Source organism: Manacus vitellinus, unplaced genomic scaffold, assembly GCF_001715985.3.
Source record: "Manacus vitellinus isolate BGI_N305 unplaced genomic scaffold, ASM171598v3 scaffold_38_pilon, whole genome shotgun sequence".
NCBI classification, from domain to species: Eukaryota; Metazoa; Chordata; class Aves; order Passeriformes; family Pipridae; genus Manacus; species Manacus vitellinus.
In genome coordinates, this window is record NW_021940526.1 from 2,494,894 (window position 1) to 2,518,168 (window position 23,275).

Sequence of the window (23,275 nt, forward strand, 5' to 3'; positions counted from 1 at the left end):
TTTCAAATTCTTCTTAAAGGCCCTTGATTGAGTCAGCCACTGTTCTGTGGAAGATCACCCACCTCAAATCTGACAAATAAATAATTACCTAAGAGATCAAGACACCCATACACATTATTTTTGCAGCATCAGCTCAAGTCTGAAAGTCTTATAAAGCCTTCACAGGCAGTTGCACCTGAGCTAATAAGCTCAGCCCAGAGGGACTAACACTAGAAAATCATTTTAGTTTGCATGAATATTTACTACTTGGCTGAAAAGGCCCGAACAGACGATTTGCTGTTACTTGTTGCTAACCATGAGAAAATATTAAGATGCATTGTATTCAAGATACTTGTATTTTGAAAGTATCACAAAGCTCATAAAATGTTGTGAAACCCTCTTGTATGTGACACCTGATTTAATCCATAGTCAGCTGGAGTTCACAAAACCTAGTTTTCAAGTTGTCAGAGTTACTGCAGAACAATAAAAACAGTGATATCCTCTTTCAGCTTCCCTTAGGAGAAATATATTATCCGATTAACCACTCTGCTTCATGAAATAAAAAATAAAAAAATAAGCCCTGCAAGAACAACCCCATGCAACTTGCAGCTTTTTAAAGCTTCTACACAGTCACTCAGCATGAGTTTCATTCCTGACTGGTCCACCATGGATCCTAATCTTGGCTTTGAGCAAGCAGTGGGTTATGCTCCAGGGCCAGTGTGATCTCAGCAAGGACCAAAACCTGCTGTCCGTGATATCATGGAAGGAGGGACCAAGTGACACACACCAAATGATCCATCACTAACTCCTTTTAAGAAGGAGTTTGAACCTCAAGCTACAGACAATTTTGCTTCCAGTAGCGTAGAAAGTTCACAGATCTTGGGCTCAGCAAACCCAGTTGGCTCAATCTTTAACTTCCTCCTCACCATGCAACATCGACAAACCTCCATTTGTGGATTACCAGAAAAGGAAATAAAATTGTATTTAGTGATGTGGAAGGTTTTTTTCTTTCTTACTTCAAAACTGTGCACCTAAATGATCAGATTCAGGGTCCAAAAAGAAACAAGGAAAACAAAAACAGCAACACAACAAAACAACCAAAAACCCTCAAACCCTATGAAATAAACAGACCCCAAAATCCAAAATATGACTGGACAGAGGAGGTTCTAGAGAAGCCACAGTTGAGTTCCAGCTGCAACAGGCCCCTGTGAGCGCTGCCTTGTGCAGGAACAGGAATTTGCCCTGTTTGTTGTGTTTCGTGGTCCCACGACACCAAGAGGAAACATCAGACACCAGCTCTTTACTGTGAGACTATCCAGCAGCACTTGTTTTCCAAAGGAATCCCAGCCAAGCTGACTGGAGCTTCCAGAAGCTGCCAAGAGGCTGCTGTGGTGCAGTGTGGAGCGGTGGGAAGCCCTCTCCCACGGCTGTTACGGACCATTCCTCTGGGAGCCTGGGAAAACGCCTCAGAGTGCTGAGGGATCTGGAGCAGCCTGGCAGGTGTTCCCTCCCCACCACGGTCTGGCACCTGCCTGGCTCTGGAGTTCTCTCAAGTCTTCTCCCAAGCCACAGCACAAGCCTGAGAAGGATGGCTGACCCCCCCAAACATTCCCATATCTCCCAGGCACCTATTTCTCATCGCACAGGATTTTTACACCCTCTTTAAAAATACAGCAATTTTCTCTCCCAGCCCAGACGTTTCACGTTTCTGACAGGTTGCAGTGGATTAGGACTGACTCCACATTTGGAAAGTAACAACAAAATCAACCACTGCAACCCACATATTAAAAATATAAAAGGATAAATTTCTTATGTTACCATGTGAATGTAAATACACGGCTGTATTAGACTTTCTGAAACACTATATTGTACATTAAAAAAAAAAATCTACACTTAGCTCATGCTAGATTAATTTTTCCACACAGATTAGGCTATACTAGTAATAATGTTTACAGTATATAGAGCTTTTCATCTTCAAAGTACTCCACAGACGTATTATTACACTGCTTTTTAGCACTTACATTTCTCCACTTAGAATTATTCACCACAAAATCAAAAGTCCTGATCATTTGTAAACAAAACAAAACCCAAACATCTTATTCTAAACCTACTGTTGATCCTGTAGCTTTTCTTCCCCAAAACAAAATGTCCACGTGCTCCAGAGGAGGTTGCCATTTCTATTTTAGAAGAGATTCAAAAGCAAACGTTGGCACATAATTTTAAGGCCAAGTCTAGTATAGACCAGGACAGCAGATGCAAGACATCAGACATAAAAAGTTGTTGAGTCTTTCTCAGCCTTTTCTGGGATCCACTTCATATTTAATAACGAGAAGCATCTTCACCCAGTTCAAGGTTTTATACACACCAAAGAGTGGGTTTCAGAACATCTGAAACATCTCAGGATGGCATCCATCCTTTCCATCCAGTCTGCCTTCAGTTCAAAGAAAGCAATTAACACAAGTACACAGGGAAATGTGTACTGATCATCATAAAATGAAGCCCATAAATATTTTTTTAAAAAACTAAGAAAAAAAATCCAGGCCATCAAATTTATATACATAAAGAATGAACAAAAAACAGTCCTTGGGTGTAGTATTGAGTGGGTATTGCTGCAGGGTCTGGCCTTGCAAACTCTTATACCTGCAAATAAATTCAGTGATATAATTTGCCTCTTTTTCCAGGGTGCCTTCCAGTAGCTTAAACCAAGAGCAGACAAAACCAGATTACTGATTTTTTTTTCACCTTACTCTTCCATATCTTTTAGTATCAGTGCTGCTGTTCTGTCTGCTAAATCTTCCGAATACAGGCCAGTCACCAGCACAAATAGGGGAGAAATCCATCCCACCAAGGACCTGGGGATGAGATTAAGTGTCTACCAGGGACTAAGGTCCCTGACAAGAAAACAAACCTTTCAAGGAGTCTGATCAGGAGAGGATGGGATGGGATAAGCCCAGCAGAATCCTCTCTGCTACCAGAGCCTTGGGAGCTGGACACAGCACACAATCTAAACCACTGAGAATATGAGCCTTTAAAAGGAAAACTGGGCTGAACCATTCCGTGAAATCCAAGAGTAGGGTTGTAGGGCTCTCCTCTAGTAGGAGAGGTGAGGAATTCACTGCAAAATCAGAACTATACTGGCCAAACTGGATCCAGGATAAGGCATTTCTTAGCCTGGCTGTCATCACTGTTCTGGAGGAGAGAACGGAGGAGAAAAGCACGTCTGAGACCATCTGGCTGCAAGATGACAAATGCCCCTGATGGAGGTCCTGAGAACACACCAGCTCTGGAGGAAAAATACCATCTTCCCCTCACTGACACTTGAGGATGGAGAGGCAGGCTGATCCAGCCCTGGAAAACCCAGCCTGTCCATAGCCATTCCTAACACACAAGCAGTAAGAGCCAGCACCACCTGCTACTGCATCCAGGGAGACCAATGTAGAGCAGCAGATTTGATGGTCAGAGCACCTTTACCACAGACAACTGTTCTCTAACAGGAGACAAAATCTGATTTCACCCTTTTGTTGATCTCAGACTCAATAACCACATTATTAATTGCATGTGACGGGCTTTAACACAGGAACTGAAAGCTATTTAGAAACCCTCCCTGTTTTGAACATATAAACTGTATTCCAGAGAAAGCCACGTGCCTGGACTTCTTTAACCACTGGAATGAGCACAACAACCAAGAGAAAGGCTGAGAAAGGCATCTGTTGTTTCCAGCCAAAAGGCAGAGAGAATGGGAAAACAAAGCCTGTGGTAAACACTGTCTGACAAGTCAGCAGCACAGGAGAAGCCAAAGTCTCTTCCAAGTGTCTGTACTGTGATGGAGCAGCTCAATTAAACTGCCTGATGGCACATTTGCACATCAAGCCAATTATCTCCCAAAAACTGGCCAGACAAAGCTGTACCCAAATGGAACAATCACTGAATTCCTCACAGTGATAAAAGTAAAGCAGATTCTACCTAGAACGAGACATAGACACTGTGACAGTCCCAAGTTTGACTCACAGGGCATTAGGAAAAGCAGAATACAGCACATCCATCTTCCAAAAAGTATGTCCTTTCAGCCTAACTGTCTCTGTCATTTTTCCTTGAGGAAACCAATGAGCTCCAGGAATTTTTTTTGATGCCATGAAATACTTGAAATGGAGGACTTTGTATTTTAAGTGTCAGGAATCTCTACAAAGCAAAGTCTCTTAGAGCACAAAAACTCAACCAAACTGGGGAAATGAGCCTCTCAGAATTTACCAAATGTGACTGGTTCATTAGAACAACATAATTGTGGGTTCCAACACCATGATGCTGATAGATTTTCAAATAAAGTCAATCAGCCCTTTTACAGGTCTCCAACTCTATTTTTTTTCCCCCCTGGCAATAAGAAATAACTTCTGCAAGAGAGAAAAAAGGTTTTAACCCTAAAGCTCCCACAGCTGTCATGACTCTACCACTAACAAGGGTCCCTAAAAGTGTCAGGAATGTATTGTGTCACAGGGCTACAAAACCTCTGGGCCTGGTGAAAAAAGCCCCATCGGAGACATGATGGGAGAGAACGAGACGGAATAAAAAGTCAGTAGTAGGTTCTTCAGCAGAACATGTGGCATGAACATGAAAAGGTGGTTTCTTCAAAGCTGATCTTGATATATGGTAACCATAAGTGTCCTTGTCTGTCTTTTTTTTATTTTTAATTTTTTTTTTGAGGACTCCTGTTAGCAGAGCCCAGTGGAGCTAAGACGTGGACATGGATGGTCATGACTCCTCTTCTAGCCTATCATCTAGAGGACACTTCAAAAGAGAGTCAGTTCTTAGAGACAAGTGTGGACTTGAACCAGCACTTTCATGCTGGTTTCTGAATAAAGCAATTTGTGCCAGAGTTTGTGGGGTTTTGTCTTTTCACACAACAGACTCTTGTTAGATTTGTAACAACTCAGAAGAGAAGGAAACTCTGGGGCACAGCAAATAGGTGGAAAGTCACCACAATGGAGCCTTGTGTATTATTTTCTCTCTTTAAATGCTGGCAAATAGTCCACAATTAAGTCAGCTGCTGAAAGGCTCTGTTTCCAAGTAAGTCTCTACCTCTTTCTGCTCTCACAAGCTCTGATGCAAAGAGAACATCACCAAGAACAACCATGACTGTGATTATCTGCTCAGCGCCACCAGCTCAGCTCTGGCTGTGGTGCAAAGAGCTGGAGACTGACTGCAAAATGGTCTGGAAAAAACCCACTCATTTTGGCTCACTGAGAACACTGTGTTGTAAGGGACCACCTGAATCCCACAGGTCAGCAGCCTGCATTTCTGACATCAGTGTAACAGATGCCGAGGGCAAAAAAAAGTACATAGAACATCCCCTTTCTCAGTACAAAATACCAAATTTAAGGTCTTTTATACAACAGACCAAATCACACAATCCTGTCTCATGCCATAGAAGAGAACAGAGAGGCATTGCCCATACCCTACGACCCATGTGTGCACATAAAAAACCCTTCAACAAACTAAACATCTTAATTAAAAGAATAAGAGAAATATTCAGTAAACAAATACAGGATAGCCACTTTCTATCCTCTTTAAAGCAAGTTTTGACATTTAGACATGGGTTTGTATAGTGAATATTTCCCAGGGAGAATGTTTCTCCCTGAATATGTGTCATTTGCCCTGCATTAGAACACCTCTGATCTGTTTGAAGTTGATGGAAAACATCAATTTCTAAGCCCACAACACACAGTCAAAATGACATTGAACTCTTTGCCTCCTATTTTCAAGTAAAAGTTTTTCTTATTTGCTACACTACTAATTTTTGATGTCATTATCTAATTTTTTAATAAATTAAGGCATGGCCCTGCAAAGCTCTGCTGTTTTAGTGTTGTTTGTGGTCTGACACTTGTGCCTTTGTAGTCCACAGAAATTCTCAGTGTGTAATAACCACAACACACCTGGTGCCTTCAGTGGTGAATCAAACATCCAGAACTGCTCTCACTGAACTACTTACATGGAGAAAATATGCATAATTTTTTCAGGAATTTGCCCTCCATTTCTATCTGGACAGATTTCTGTAGTCTTCTAAAAATTTTCCAAATACGAATAAAACCACAAAAATGTTTGCAATTTAAAAAGCTGTAATTTCTACCTTGGTCATATGAGAATGAAAGTTGAGAACAAAAGAACAAAGGAGAGTATTATTGTGTAAGATGGAAAGTTTAAAAGAAATTCCCATTCATATTTAACACTAAAATTACACCTGCAATTACTTCCAGTTAAAATGAAAATAGAAAGGACTTCAATGTTCAACATGAAGCTGCAATGAGTGGGTTTTTTTTTCCCTTAAAGTATCATGATGATTTTTGTTTTCCTTTGCTGCTGATAGTTTGGGGACTTTTACACTGAGACTTCCATGGAATGCAAGGGTTAAAGATGTGTAAAACAGATTTTCTCACAGTTTAAAGAGAGCAAAACAACACATTTAGGAAGCCAGACAGCTACAAGGTCAAAACGTTACACTTCCAGGTCAAACTTCTGGTTGCAATTAAGCAAATTCCTCTAAACATTTCTAGGGAAATCATAATTCTTTTAGGTTTTATTTCAAATCCCTATTCTTTCTGGTTTACATTTTAACCAAAACAATATTGCTCTCTTTAGAAACATTTAATAAAGAGCACTTTTTTTTTTTCTTAAAGGAACCTGACATTTAAGTTCAAAATAAGAATCAACCCTTAGTTTTTTTCCATCTATTTTCTAGTTCAAGTAAAGGCAAAAAAAGCTATTAAGCCTAGTCAAATTTTGGAAAATAGATACAGTTTTTCTTTTCTTTTAGAAATCATATTTCCCTTTTCCCAAGGCTGCCAGTGCTCAAGGAGTGTTTGGACAATGCTCTTGGGCTCATGGTGTGATTTTGGGCTTGTCCTGTGCAGGGCCAGGATTTGGAGTTTGATGATCCTTGTGGGTCTCTCTAAACTCAGAATATTCTGTGATTCTGTGACAGACCTGGCACACACCTAAACAATGCAACCCACTGTACTTATATGTTATATGTGCAAGCCTTTGCACCCAAGTTGGAAAAAATGAAACCCTACAGGTGAATTCATACTGCATTAAAATTTTAGCCAAACACAAAAGGTCTGACCAGATTCAGACATTATTCACAAATGCTTTCCTTCAGCAGAATGCAGCTATGATGCTAAACTGCCCTCACTATTTATCTGTGGATGTTCCAAGGCAGGAGAGTGTTCCAGATATCCCACACACATATTTGTAAAGGTCAGGCAGCTGAGGAAAGTCAGGTCTATCAAAGTGACCACATCAGTTCTTCTCTGGGATTTGAGACATTCCAGCACAAGGGGTTTGAACACTGAGTTCAGACCACAGAATCTCTAAAATGCTTCTGGCAGGAATCCTACCTGCCATGTTCACAGAGGATGAGAGAAGATAGATTAAAGCCAAATTTATTGATCAGAAAATTTCATCACAAACAGTGAGCACTCAAAAATTACTCACAAACATATCTGCTTCCTATTCCAGTTGTGCCTAGTGCTAAAACACTTCCACAGTGATATCCTCTGCATTCCTGCTTCCAAGGAAATCCAGAAGCTTTAAAATCTACATAGAGAACACGTGAAAGAGCATCTCCAGGAGGAACAGATGTTGCAAAGAATCAGGCAGTCAAACAAGGAATAGCAAGTGCTTAGGGACAGATCTTCAAATTCACTTCATGTGCACTCCAAAATTGCTGAATTCCCACCTGGGACAAGGATGCCAAGGGCTCTCTCAAAAGGTATGTTCCTTGGCCTAGATGGGAATCACTTTGATATTCTCAGGTGAGTATCAAATCAGAAATTAAAGGTGGGGTTCATCTTGCCTAACTGGCAGCACCTGAATCAAAGCAGTCCCCTAAACTTCATTTTTAACTGATAGAGATTAATTGCCTATTAACTTCAAGCCAGCTTTGAGAAACTGAGCCATAATTCCCCTTTGTAAAGACACATGATTAATGGATGCTGATTTTTTGCCTAACTATAGAAGGAAAACCCCAAAGATAAACTTTAAATTTGCATAAATATACATGTCTTTGCATAAACTCAAGTACTAACAGCAAAATTCCTATGCAGAACTACTTGGATGATAAAGAAAGACCTTTATAGGTTATATAGATGTGTAAGATAATAGCTGTTTGTGCATGTAAACACAGGGTTTTTTTGCACACACATACTCAGGAGTAATTTTCATACTGTTTTTTTCTTTTCATAAACTGAAAAAAAATTATATGGAAGCAAGAGACAAAAGATGGCAACAAGATGGAAACAAGAAAAAGCAACACAATGCATTAAGGCAGATAATAATTAAAGGTTACAGGTCAAGGCTGTTTTCAAAACCAACATCAAATTCTTCCTTTTTCACAAGAATACAACAAATTAAACAATTCTCGGGTTGTTTTCAATACAATACTAACTATATAAAAATACTTTTCCAGGCTGAAGAGTCCCTGCACACTTAACTGTTCCCTCTATTGCATTTCCTCATTTGAGATCATCTCTGTTGTCCTTCTTGGAGTTTTTCCCAATTCTATTGTATTACAATCTAAAGCAAGGAAAAAAAAACACCTCACAAAAAAGAAAACACCCAAACAGCACATAAGTATGGGGAGATTTTTTTGTTCTTGCCAAATATCCTCTACCTTGAGAACAAAAACAAGAATAAGAAGTCAGATTATAACCTTGATCTTCTAGAAAGAAAAGCTTCGGTGAAAGAAGATGCCCTTAGTCCCCATTAACTGCCTGTAAAAAAATGGGAAAAAAAGTAATTAAAATTAAAACATTTTTCCTAAGTTATTGCATAAGTTACTGCATACTTCAGAGAGCTATGAGGCTCTGCTGTCACAGACAGATGAATGTAAGTTTAAAGTTCACACAGATCTGCAGGACTTGGCCACAAATCATAAGTGAGTGCACTGCAGAGAAGCTGCAGTATATTTCTTTTGAGAGACAGATATTACAGTGTGCAACTGCAAATATCAAAGGTCATTTAAGAGACTCCTCCTCAGTGCCCTGTGCTTATCTTCTCCCTCTACTTGCACCCATCAAATTGTTGTAGAGCTGCTCTTTAAGCAAGACAGGTGAAAAGATGCAGGTTAAACCCAAACAAATCACTGTTTCCCAGCAGAGGAGTGAGAGTTAACAGCAGGGAGGGTGGGAATAAATCAGTTTTGCTGCTACAGGATTGAAATGTGGAACAAACCCTACGAATATTTTACACATCTCATGTCCTACAGTAACAGTGAACACTCCTAAAGCAAACTGGGGCAGCCTGAAAAGGGTGTTTCCCTTAAAAACATCATAATGTTCAAACTAAAATGCAAGGCCAAAAGAGTTTGGAATATTTACCACCATGATTTATTGTATATTTTTTGTGCGCTTGCAGGAGCCAAAAAAATCCTTTCATAAGCAAGAGAAATGTATTTTCTTATGAAACTGCATCTTATGCATTTTTCTTTATACTAAATAAGACATGAACTTTGACTCCAGATCTTTGTAAGGCTGAACTACTCAAAATAGCTCTGTACTTTCTTCAGTTTTTCATTTTAGTAAGTTTGTCAAAAATTAATGTCTGAAAAATTAACATTTGAGACTTCTACCTGTTAATAAAGTACAATCACTTTTGCAAAAAGCAACTGGGAGAAAAGATGGACAGAGAAAACATGATCACAATAAGCCCCGTTCCCTTAGAAATGAAAGTTAAAAATATAAAAAACCAATATCCACAATCCCAGGGAAAGCAGATAAAATCAAGCTGGGAGCTCCTTGTGCCCTGTGACAGCTCTCTAATTATTTTCACTGCAGAAGAGACTGTACAATAAAAAGATCTGAAATCAGAGCAAAAATGTTCCACCCCCAAGCCAAGAAAAACAACAGGGATGCTCGGGAAGGAATGAGAATAGATCTGAAAATTACTTGTATGATAAACACAGTTAACTTTTTCCTCCCTCAAGAGGGGGAAGAAGGTCAGTTTACAATATCCCTTCTTCCTTCCTTCCATTTCTAACCTTACCATTTGTACCAGCCATATTTTCTTTCCACTTCTCCTTTCTGTTTCCTCTGTGCCCATGTAAACCTTGTTCCTTCCTTATTTTTCACAGCCCTCCCTCTGCCATTCTCCTGTATTTAATACTCAAGCCTCTTTATAGTCTCCTCTTCATTCTCATTGCTCCTGAGCAAAACCAGCCATTTTGTAAGGAAATTTGAAATAATGCAACCACAAACCATACCTGGCCAAAGCCCTTCTTGCATGATTTTGGCCATCCAGGCAAAATCCAACCTGTGAAAATCCTCCCCATTTTAAGTTTCTCTTAAAAATAAAAATAAACCAAAGTCAAACACGTTTGGGCATTAATTAAACACAGGAAACAGAGAGTTTATACCAAAATCTATGTCCAAAGACTAAATTAAAGCTTACTTTGGCAAATTGTTCATACTGGCCATTTGGGAGGGGTGGGGAAATTGTTCAGACAGAAGGAAGAATAGGAAGAACTTGCTTGTCTTGGCTACTTCTCTCATTTTTCCATTCTTTCCTTCTTTCTTTCTTCTCCTGTGTGTAACACCCACAGATTTCCTAATGAGACAGTATGAGACCCACCACACACTGCAGTGTGGGTGTAACTTAAATGAAAAAGAAACCTAAATTAACAAGTAACTTGCATGGATATTTATATTAAGTGCCACAAAACTGAAAAGTGGTATTAAATAGCATTAACATTAAACGTAATATTATAATATTACAGACACTAATGTTAAAAATAAATTGTGATAGGTGAAAATTTTCTCTTCAAAATAGTATAACAAGTCTCCTCTGCTCAACAGATCTAGAAGGATAAGATCTGCTCATTGAAGTAAGATAGCTTGGCTTCTAGTTCTGAAATGAATCCTAATACATCATGCCTTGACATAAAAGGTAGTCTAAAATCTTATTAATACGGGTCCAATAATTCTCTTTCAACTAAATTTTGAATACATCCTGCAATGTGCACATTAAAACTGACCTGAAAAGATGTGACTTCAAATGGGGGTGGAATGCTGGCCTGGGATACTCAAAATAGTAAATAACCAGTTAATAGCCATCCTAAGGTTCCTCCTCCAGAAACAAACTTCCTGGCAATAGCAGGGGTTTTACAGCAGGGAAACTCAACACAGACTTGCATAACTTTGAGCAAAAAGAAACCATATTCGGCTTGAGGAGCTCAAGAAGTTTTAATAACCTCCAAATGCAGCAAAAGCTGCAGCTCAAACATCTCCCCAGCAGCACCTTCAGCGTGTGCCCCCGGTGAGCCACACACACTTCTTGGGATGCTACAAAACCCCAGGCAAAGGCTGGCCTGGGAGCTGGGATTCACCTCTCCGTGACAAACACAAACCCATCTCACTGTCCTCCACAAAGAGAACCCCTGACCCCAGAGAGGAAGGGGGAACACAAGAGGTTTGGGGATGTTTGAGTGAAGGCAACGGGCTCACCTGAAACAGTCCCCAGAGGGAGGTCCCAGTGAACACCCACCTCTTCTGTTATTTCCTTCCCAGGTAAGAACAGACTTGAGCGGAACTTGAATAAACTTGACTCTTGGACCTGAACAAAGCACTCCTTTCTTACAAATTACAGCCCTGAGCAAAGCAGGCTGAGAGAAGAGGAAAGAGCTGGATTTGGAAATGAAGTTGAACATGAACGTTCGTTATCACAGCCTGTTTTCTTCCTATGGTTCTTTATTGTTAATTAATGACGGGGAGGTTAACAGCAGAAAACTGATGGAACAGTAATTCTGCCTCATCCAAAGTAAATATCTTTAATCTAAAACTGTCACTGATATTACTGATGACCTCCTCAAATGCATATCCTTAAGTTTTTCATTTTCAGGAAACAAGGGGAAGAGTCGAGCAGAAGATCAGTTCACAACCCTGGGACAGCATACCAGTATTTTTACTGAAAAGTTCATGACATAAAAGAAAATGTAAGACCCTAAAGTTTCACAAACACCCACAAATCAGTGTTGCATCTGTCTGCATATATAAAAACAATTATTGTGGCTGGTAGTTTTACCTTATAAAACCACTGGTTTGAAAAACCTACTTTTTACTGAGGCAGGAAACTTTAAAAAACAAAGAATAAAAAACATCCCTCAATAAAAGAAAACACAGAAAAACCTCAACAAGTCTTAGAAATTCTGATCCCACCTTCTGTAACGTCCCTCTGCTTTCACTGCAAGAAAATTCTATTTGTTCACTAAAAACCAGAAAAGGTCTGAAAGTTCCTGTGTTTGACAAACATCAATAATATTTTAAAGGGATAAAATGTAGTTACAACTTGAAAGGAAAAAAGGGTTTAGAAATTCTTTAGTGATCAGAAGCATCTTTTGCTCATGCAGTTTTGTGTTCCTGGGGGTGGGAAAAGGCCCTCCTGTTGTGCCATAACAATCTGGCTCCCATATATGCCTAAAATTTTGCAATAATAAGCCAACCATACAGTATGCAACCCACATTTTCTTCATTAAAACCACCCATTATTGTTGACAATAGCATTTAAAGCTGCAACCACCAACTGGAATTCCATAGGAATATACCTTTTCAATAATGGAAAACATTATGAGAAGCAAACAATTTGTTCAGAATTAAAATTGGTAATATAACATACATCGAGTTTACCATTTATGAGTATAGTGATCAGATATTGTAAGTATGTAACAATATTCACTGCAGAAGCCATAGCTCAGTAGTGATCCATCTCAATATATTTAAGGAATGTGACAAACCGTGGCCAGCCCTTTTTTCTGTGACAAGTTTATAACATGCTTCGTGCTAGTAATAAAAAAAAAAAGTCATTTTTTTCCAAAGAACTACTTAAAAATAAATTGCTTTTATGATATAAGACCAACAGATAAGCCTATCAACTGTAAAACCTACCATTATGACTGCAATGAAATGATATTAAACAAAAATTGGCAAGTCATTTAGCCCCCAAGCTGATGTAACAGAGCACAAGCTCCAGTGATCATTATCTTTGGTTTGAAAGGTGGATATACTGAAATTGCACTTATTAGTCTCACCACCCTCACACACACAAAAAAATCAGTTCCATTTGGGTAAAAGTTCTTAATCCTGTTCTCTCCTGCACTCCCAAGGTCATTGGGGCTGCAGTTCCACTGGTGAAGTCAGAAGGTCATTTATCACATCACAGCAACTCTTCGAGACTGGATACGTTGCCACAAGAGGGAGAAGCAAAGATATTATTTCTAAATTAAAATCTTCCTGATGGCAAATTTCTCCTAGAAAAAATAAAGAGCAGTACTTTCCACTATACTTTACCTTCCTTTATTTCATGACAAGTCAAATAATTTCTTTCACCTGTGAGAAACAAAGGAGCAGATGCTCCACGTTCCACTGATTTCCACTGACCACGTTGTTTTCGTGCTTCCAAGTAGAGTTGGACTCTTGAAGCAACAACTTCTTCCAGCAGCTTGCAGAGCTCCTGGAAGAGTAACCAGTGGCCTGCTTAGATCTAAATTTACAGAAATCGATACAAAATCACCCTCTTTCACATTAAAAGGAAAAACATCATCTGCAAGTCAGTACTGAGGGGAGAAGCACATAAATTAGGAAACAAATGGGAACAAGGAGGGAATGAAACCATTTCTCTATAAAACAAGAGAGGAAGTACACGATGAAATTCTCACTTGGCAGATGAAATACATTATATTACAGTACTATTAGTTTTTTAATCAGAAATTGGTTTCACATGCAGCCAATGTAGGAAAAAATACACGTTAAAATGTATCACAACATTAGGTATTTGAGAAAAATATTACTAAAATCCTCCCAGGAATTGTCAAGACACTATTTCTCTGCAAGAATCCTTACAATCCACAACAGATATTTTGCTTCAATTCAGTGTAATTTGGGGGGAGGAAGACTTGGAGCAAATTAGGTCACAGCAACTTAATTTCTCTAATTCATTTTGATTTTTCTGCTCCTAAACATAACTGTTCATATTTCTCATACCTTCTTCAAGAAAGCACAGTGAAACCACATACAACTCAGGGAGAACAAACTCTTCAGCCAGAATAACCATAAAAAAAGAATAACTTGGAGTAAAAACAAAAATTAATCTCTCGAATACCAGAATAAGTTTTCAGTTTGATACTCACACGCATATTTGAGACTTTTCCCTCAGTATTCTCATTTTCCATTCTTCATAACTATTTCCTCACAGAAATGATACTTGGTGGCACACAAAACTACAATTTTACCTTTTTATTGTGTTTGGGTAATGACAAAATTATATTAGCAGTATCTAAATTAAATATCTTGGCCTGAAATTTCCTTTTGGTTAATGTAGAAAGTATGCAGAGTAACAAATTTTTAATGCATTGCTCTTAATGAAAGCAGGGCAATATATTGGTCAACCACAGCCAGTATTTTCTCCTTACAGTAAGAAATACATTTTCCTTTCTGCTTGTAGAGTCTAATTATAAAATACTATATTTACTTATTCTTCTGTTTAACTCATTAAAGTGATCCCATTACACATTCCTGCACAGGACTCTGTGTTCAGGTTAGAATGAAAAGGCCTAGAAAGCAGCAGAAACATGGTGTGTATTTGGTTCCTTCTGCACCAATAAACATCACCATGCACTTCCTTCATTTACATGGAACATATTTTAGCTTTTATGCTCATGGAAACATTATTTAAATGGTTCTCCACAAAGAACTACACAGACCTAAGAGCGCAAAGATCTTTCAAAACCACTTGTGATGAGCACATGGAAGCTCTCATTAAAAAAAAAAAAATATATATATATAAAGGCATATTTCTTCTTTAAGACCTTTTTGCCCCACTTACATTAAGATCCTGCCTGGGACTTGGAGGAAGCAAATGCAAAGCTATTGGACTCCCACTTCTCAGTTGCTGAAAATATGCAACCTTTGTGCTTCTCTCGAAACGTGCGGCCCCAGAAACGCGATGAAGGCTGCCCTGTCATGCCTCTTTATTAAATCAATCATGATCTAATTTCCTGAAATTCATATCTTTTGTCTTGGCAGCCTTACAAAATACATTTTGAAAACGTTTAAAACTCAGAGAGCAAAACTGGTTATAAATAGAAGGCGTAACGAGCCTTCGTTTAGGCAGAAAAAAAGAAGTCTAAAAGATTCCCCCCTATTTTCTTATTTCTCTGCTTAATAAAGCACAAATCTGATGACCCACATGCTGCTAAATATTCTGCTCCCTCAGGATATTAATTTATTGTTTCTTTTAATTTTATTTAAACTTAGAGAGGTCCAGGGACGCTCTGCAGTGACAGGTTAATTACGGCATTATTAGGAAAAGTATCTGCTGAAAATTACCGTAACGGAGACTTGCGGGAAAGTCCACAGGCATCCCAAACATGTCCTGCCTTCGTTTTCAATAGGGAACTTCTCAAGTTCCCACACAGGCTGACATGGGGGAAAACTCCTGCCAGTAACTCATCACAAGACTGGAGCAGAAATCACACACAGCCTGATGAAAGTTACAGTCAGAATTGTGATTTTCCACCGTTTCGTCAGGATACACAAATGATACACTTAAAAAGTTTCTTTTCATGTGATGCAATGGTTCTACTATAGTTTATCATTCATACTTACTGGGTTTTCTTGCACCCATTCACACTTCTCAGAATGAGAAAAAAACAATTAATATAAAGATATTTCGCCAACAAACGATACCTGTCATGTTGTCACAATCTGCTTTATATCACTCAGGATAATTTATAAACATTCATGAAAAATGTGCTTTTAAAATGAGAAGTCACAAGAATTCAAACAGCATACACATGTATGTGTACACCCACAGAGTTTAAAAATTAAAAAGCAAATTTAAAGTGGTCATGAGTGGCTCAAAAAGCACATATGGCTGACTAAGGGGTCCCACAGCAATCGTTGATGGCAAGGTATAAGTAACAATATTCTCAAAGCCTTGGAAAATTCTGAACAGTTCAAGGCAATCCAACTTTTTCCCTGCAGCCACATGCTTTTGAAGTAGAACTGATACTTGTTGTACCTCTTTCTCATGATCTGAAAACCAGCTGGTGTCTTTACTGGAGCCTTGAGGCAAAATATGAACATCCACCAGGACAGCAAAGTTCCCACACTAGAAAAAAAAAAACAAAAAAAAAACAGACAAAAAAAAAGTTGAACTGGAGCTGCCAGGAAGCACATGTGGAACAGACACAGACAAGGAGATAAACAAGCAGGTAAGCATACCCATCTGATTCCAAGATACAGCAGGCAGAACATTCAACTGTGGAAGTTTATGAAGTATGGAATTACAACTTTATCATTGTTTGTGGACTTCGTAAGAAACAAGAGCACCAGAGCTCACTGAAAACTTTAAACAATAGCAACAAGCATAAGAACATGGAATTTTCTCCTGCTATCTAAATGACATTTTTAAATCTGAGTTCAAGCAAATTTTAATTTTGTTTAATTTCCTTCACCAAACTCCCATCACTCTATTTTCTGAAAATCTGGTACCATATTAGTCATCTAGTTTGCATTTTAATTGTACTAATTCTTTAAAAATTCGGCCTATTGGAGGTCTTTTCCTCTCTAACCTACCTAATGTAAAGAACAGTAACTTTGAAGGATTTATCAATGAATATTAGGCAGTTACCACATCTGTCATTTAGGCAATGCTATCCTTTGAATGGTTAAATAATAAGGCTCCCCCTATATACACTATATAGAGTTGTTAGGATGTTATAGTTACTATAGTTATATGTAGTTATATATATAGTTATAGTTATTAGGATGATATAGGTGACATCCCAAGGCATATCAGCTATTTCTGAAGTTCCTTGATTAACTTTCATTGAGGACAATGTGACACATGAGGTTTAATTCTTTTCTTTCTTCAGTACATCAGTCATTACAATGAACTAATACAAGGAAGAGTGAATGGCACAAACACATCCCAGTTCCACTGGGCACTAACTCATCCCTGCCTCTTTCCCTGCACAGGGATAGGGAGCATTTCAAACTAATGGGTCCTTTTTCCTACTCTAACTCAGCACCAAATCTCAGTCAGACACCCCTGAATCAAACAAGAGGGAAGGGAAAAGAGAATTTCATCATTCTGGTTTGGCTGCCTGTGATGCAATAAACTCCCTCTTCGAGAAGACTGGACATGTGTGGTCATGGCAATTGCACATCCAGAATGTCTGATGGAACAGAAACAACATCCTGATTCCAGACAGACCTCAAATGTGCCCCAACCATCCAGAGGGAGATTTGGCTCCTTTCAAGTGGCCATTGCAGGGCTCCCTTCCTGTCCTCACTCAGTCTCTCCATGTTTGCCCTTCCCTGCCAAACATCTGCACACCCCAACCTCAGAATTCCAACTGCTAACAGAATTAGCTCTAAAAATGGTGTGATATACAGTTTTAGTTGTACATCACCCACAGTCTCTAAGTCAGGTTTATGGTATAACACAAGTACAGTTGTTGGTGTGCAATTAGCACAAAGAACAAGATTTACCATCAACTTTATTAACCACGACAGCATATTTGGTAAATTAAAAACCTCTGGGTTTACAAAACACTTAGATCTGTAAATTATGAGCAAAGGTATTAAAATAATGATTCAAATACAGTTGAAATCTAATTCATGACCAATATTGGAACGTAGCTAGAATGCAAAAGTTTGGCAAATGAGACAGGCATTGGGAAATCATTTTGAGAAACTTCTAAGTTACTTATAGGTATCAGTCACTGAAAGAGCAGAATGCTTTGATCTATTGTATCAAAAGGCTTCTCTTTCCTCCAGAGAACCAAGAATTACCAGATGGCTGCAACAGCAAACCTTTCCAAGCTTTAAATGGATGACAAAATATCTCTCCAAAATCTCTGGTGAATCATTAGTCAGCTCCAGCAAACTTTAAGTTGACTACTGAACTTCAAAGTCAGCAGACGCTGCAGATTATAAAGTGAAAGCCAGTAAATTATTCATGGCTCAGCACTTATAACAACCAACAAGTATTTGATACATCAAGAAAATTCAAATTATCAAATGCTACATGTTAACTGGCATCATTTTCTATTGACTCCAGAAACTTTATATATAGATACAGATGCAAAGTACAGACCTGTTTTTCAAGAAGAGATAAAGTTTGTAATTATTTTCTTCTGAATGGCAACGCTTGTCTCAGTTGCCAATCTTGAAACAAATGGAAAAAAAGAAAATAACGAACCATATTTGAAATTATATAATGGAACAGTTAAAATTAAGATACTACAAACACACCAAACACTTGTCACACTTCAAACAGTACAGACCAAATGCCAACAGAAATAATTGAGAGGAACAGAAGAAAGTGGAAGAAAAATGTACATTGTTTATATTAATAGATTTGATGATCTTATAGAAGTTTCTAAGCAATTTTTATTTTTATTCTGATGACATTTCGTTCCATGCAAATAGTAGCTTTTCTTTGAGAGGAAATGAAGTGTTTCCAGTCAGTGTGGCTGCAAGAAGCAACTCGTGATTCGTAAGTACCACAACCGAAAGGCAAACAAAAAGAACAGCAACCTTTCATTTCATGCTTTCAAACATCAATCTCAAAATTTGCACTGAATATTGTTTTTAGAGGTGTGATGGTCAAAACTGAAACCTGAGAGTGCCTGATTTGATGGGAAAAAAACATTTGTCAAAAATCAATAGGAAAACATTTCACTGAAAAATTAAAGATAGAAACAGATGCGCTCATTTGATATCCCCCATAATTCTAGAATTCAAAAACTCTTCATTTTTACAAGCTGTTTTTAATGTCTGCATTCTTACTGAAACAGTCTGATGACATTCATTGTGTCACTAAACAAAGGGCTTTAAATGCTCTCAGAATGTTGTCAGTGTATTGTTGTACAGTAACGGCATCTAATTCAGAACATGCTTTCAGAAATCAAATTGTTTATACAAATACATCAAACACTTCATAGATTCTGCATGTTGAAAGGATAACCAGTCATGTAACATAAACAGAATAAAAACCAACACAGGGCTAAGTCAGTCAAGGGAAGTCATCTGCTCATAACCTGTTCAAACCTTGAAACAAACACATATTAGATGGTGAACTATTTTTGCAAATCACCCAAATAAGGACTTTTTATTGCTATACTGATTTTTACAATCAGTGGGCTCCTACGTGGTGCTCTCATTTCTTTAAACTGCATCACTTCAAACAGCATAAAACCAGCCCTTATAAACAAAAAATACTTGGGCTGCTGGGGATAAACACGGTGAGTTTGTGTTCGGTGACACCACTCCAAATGTGCTGCATCATTAAAGCAGACAGGGCTGGAGAAACAGCTTCCCATGACACATATTAGTGTTTCCCACTTCTGGGATTACTCTGCAGATGTGGGCTGCAGGGTCAGAATTAATTGTAGCTTAGCTAAAACAGAAACATCTGATGGTTTGGCTGGATTTGGGGCTGGGCGGGAAGGAGCCGAGCTGGAAGTGTCACCCTGCTTTTCCTTCCCCCCAGGAGAGCTGCAGACACAGGTGACACCCCCAGGGTGGCAGCAGGAGTTGGCCCAAAGTTTGCCATCTCTGCTTCATCTCAGAATGGTCTTTGTGGTACCAAAAGCTTGGGGACTTTGTTTATAAGCCTTGCTTTGCTTACAATCAATTTGAATAAAGTCAATTTTGAACCACGTTTCCCAGTTCTACTGGGAGAGAAGCGTGTCCTACACTGCACAACTTGAGTTCTTCAGGATAAACATGTAGGGACTGTTTCTTTCTACTGTTTCCTCTTCCCTGAGAAGTGGGCTAATTAATCACAGTGGTAATTAGTTACAGTCTCAGATGATGTCAACAGTTAAAAAAAAAAATAGACTAGATCCCAGTGACCACTCAAAAATGTCTTTGGAAGCCCTTTTTTGGTGTTGTGACATAACTGATAGGAGGCAGCATCAATCTCCAGGTGGCAAAAGCACAGCCAAGAGATTTTGGGGAAAAAAAATTAAAATAAAACATACACAAGGACCTTATGTGAAATATCTTGACTTAAAACAAAGAGGAAAATTTAAATATTTTCCATCCTTTTTCTTTCTGAAAATCAGTAAATGTTCTACACTGAGTCAAGTGAGTTCAAACATCTACAGCATTAAGTATAACTCTGTATTGTCACTGGCCTATGCACTGTGCCAACTATAATATGACAAAATTCACTTTTTCCAGGTTTTTCAGGAAAAAAAAGTTTGTTCTCCTCCTTAATCTTTCTGACCCCAAAGAAAATGATGTGTCTTCCTTCTGGTTGTACTTTTACCACCAATGACTTTCAATATTTTGACTTTTTCTGTTCTACAGCAATAATTGACCTTTTATTTGTCACCATACAGTCAAGCTGCACAGAAACAGTGTTTCCCTGGTTACTGCTCAAAGCAAGGTGTTTTTTCAACTCTCTATTTCAAGGGTGTTTAGAAACCATCAGGTCACCAGTGAGTGGTTTTACTGCCATGAGATTAATCAGAAGGTCACCTAATGAGAGGAACTGGTAATTGTAAAAGGATTCCTCACCAGCTGATTCAGAAGCAGAGCATAACAGATCAGAGAGAAGGCTCCAGAAGGAGCCACAAGCAAGATCCCTCTAGGAATTATTTATGACACAAGCCCATTCTTCAGAATGCTCAAGAAATATGATGCAAATGCCAGGGGAAAAAAAAAAGGTATATTCCACTTTTGACCTTTTCTCTCTTCTGGATAAGAACTGCTTGGTTCTGGAAATTGTACAAGGCTTGTACTTTGTCAGAAATTAATTTATGAAAGTTGTAGAATAATTTTGACAAATAAATCCTTCTTGTTAAAGGGTTATAGCCATCAGCTAACATCACCTAGATCTTTTAAATTCCCTGCTTTCAAAGATCTATGGGGTCACTCTGCAACAGTAAAGAGGGAGCAGCAAATCAAGGGCAAGGGTAACTTGCAGATCAATCCTTAAAAATAGCTGTACTAAATTATACATAGATTCAGCAGGAATTGGACAACCTAAAATGCATTCAGACTTTCCAAAAGCAGGGAGGAAATTCCCCCTTTTATAACCTGAATATGGGTTATATCTAACTAATCTTTCACAAGTGTTTGGCTTGCTTTTTTTTTTAGGAGTAGAGTTTATGAATGAGAAATTCCTAAAAGGAGGAGTGTTTAATTTTCTGGTATCTGAATGGAAGAAAAGAAGTAGTTATCTGAAAATTGAATCAATAAGCTATAGGCACATTAAGATCACACTGAGAGGTTCCCATGCCAAGCAAAGAGGTGTAAGCAGAGAACAAGCCTTTAGAACAAACCTTTGATAAATGTGCTCTGACAACACATGAAACTCGGATGCAACATCAAGGCAGCATTTTAGACTCTTAACAGATGCAGATGGACAGGATATTAAACTTAAGAAATGATGGGAAAAAGAAAACAAGAAATACTTGTGAATGATTCAACCCTTAGGAAAACATAAAAAAAAAAAATCTAAGGAGTTTGAAACCTGAGGGAGCTGTGTATGATAGTGGAGACTTCCAAATTAAGGACTAATATGCTGTTGTTAAAGCACATAATTGCAAGAGATCCACCCAAATCAACAGATTAAAATAAATTAACGAAGACAACTCCTTCAGAAAACCCTCAGTATGTGCCCAGGTAAAGGACCTGAATGTTTTTAGCAACGTAAGAATCCTGCAGTGCAAACAGAGCCCTTCAGTTCATCACCCACAGTCAGGCTAAGCAGCAATTACTTAATCTAAACATCTGAACTGGGCTTGGAGAACTGCTCTATCAGGTACAATGTTGAAAAAGAGGCCTAAATTGCATGAGAGAATTAAGCTTAATTTCGGTTGTCAATCTGTGCTGGTCTGATCCCAGTTCCGTAGGAGGTTTTGTAGCCCACGTATTGAAAGGAGCCGTGGAGCTGGAGCTCAAACAATTGCAAAAAGCAAGTTTTTCCTTGGGGCAAAGTCTCCAAGTAACAGTGCAATCTCACCATTGTTTTGAAAGGATATTCACCATGTCCCTGCCTGTGTCAGGACTGATCCAGAAAAACAGAAATAGCAGCACAGTATTTGTTCAAGATAATAAAAAAAGATAAGCTGAGATTCCAACAAGCTGCTTTCAGCCTTTTGTTATAAAATATTATTGTAAAAACGATGGTATTTTTTCAATCATAGCTAGGAAGCGATGATGAAACACCCTTCTCTGCAGCAACCTGCTTTCATGGCACTTGGGGCTGGGAAGGGTGAGCAGCCATATTCACTGGAGAGCTGAGCATATTCACAACCTACCTGAATGCCATTAATTTGTAATTGTAAATGTTAAGGACATTTCCTAGGGCTCAGACACAGGTTAACACATTGTAGTGCATCACCTGATCACCGGTAAGTGGGGGCAAGTAAAGATTATTTCCTTCCCTGGCCCTCCCCCTGAGCTATAAACAACAAAAGTTAGGGATTATGAGAGTGATTCATGAGGAGAAGAATTGCCTTGGAGGTGCTGTACTAAACTGGAACACGGGACATTCTCTGTGGTTGCAGAAAGTCAGTGCTGGGATTTAATTTCTTGCCCTGGTGGAAAGACAAAGGAACTAGCACACAGCCTATGCAAAACACTCTGCACATCTGAATTACTTATTTTGTAATTATCAAATGCAACTGTAACAGGTATCAAAACAATTAGAATGATTAGAGGTTCATAATACATACAAGGGCTTGCTTGAGGCCTGCTAAGAAAAATCAGTGATGACTAAAGCTTCCAAAAATCTAAGGATCACCACCAGTAACACAACAATATAATTTTCTGAAGAAATCACAGCCAGTAATAAAAAGGCTTGAGGGTTTTTTTCAGACCTTTAACTTGTTAAACAATTTTCACAGGTTTTCACATACATGCTGTACACGCTACATTTTAATATTAATGAGCCAAACTTTAAAGTATCAACAAAAGGTCATCAAGTATGTACTGGAAGCTACTGAGGGATATGTTCAGCATGAAAAGAGCCACCATACAGAAGGGCTGAGGAGCTTAGTAATGTACCTTCTGATTTTATGTTTCTGCATATGCTGGTCATGACTAGAAAATTAAGTGAAATAAAATTAAGGCAAAAAGACACCACCCTCAGTATCTTCTGATGAAGGGAGCAGCAGTTCCCCAGCACATGATGCACCAGGAAGATATTTCCCAAGTTTATTGTACAACAGCTGCAGGGATGGGCTGACTTCCCTCTCCCAAAAACAGAACGGGGAAGTGAGGGCAGGTCCAGC

General features: G+C 38.6%; 1 protein-coding gene across 1 annotated transcript in view; it reads right to left on the reverse strand.

The window, feature by feature from the left end:
• The window catches only part of SLX4IP (SLX4 interacting protein), a 68,895-nt gene that overhangs the window by 19,128 nt on the left and 26,492 nt on the right, over positions 1–23,275 (reverse strand). The window contains 2 exon segments of the mRNA XM_018077557.2: positions 13,347–13,470; positions 16,039–16,128. Coding sequence (XP_017933046.1) covers positions 13,347–13,470; positions 16,039–16,128 — 214 coding nt within the window.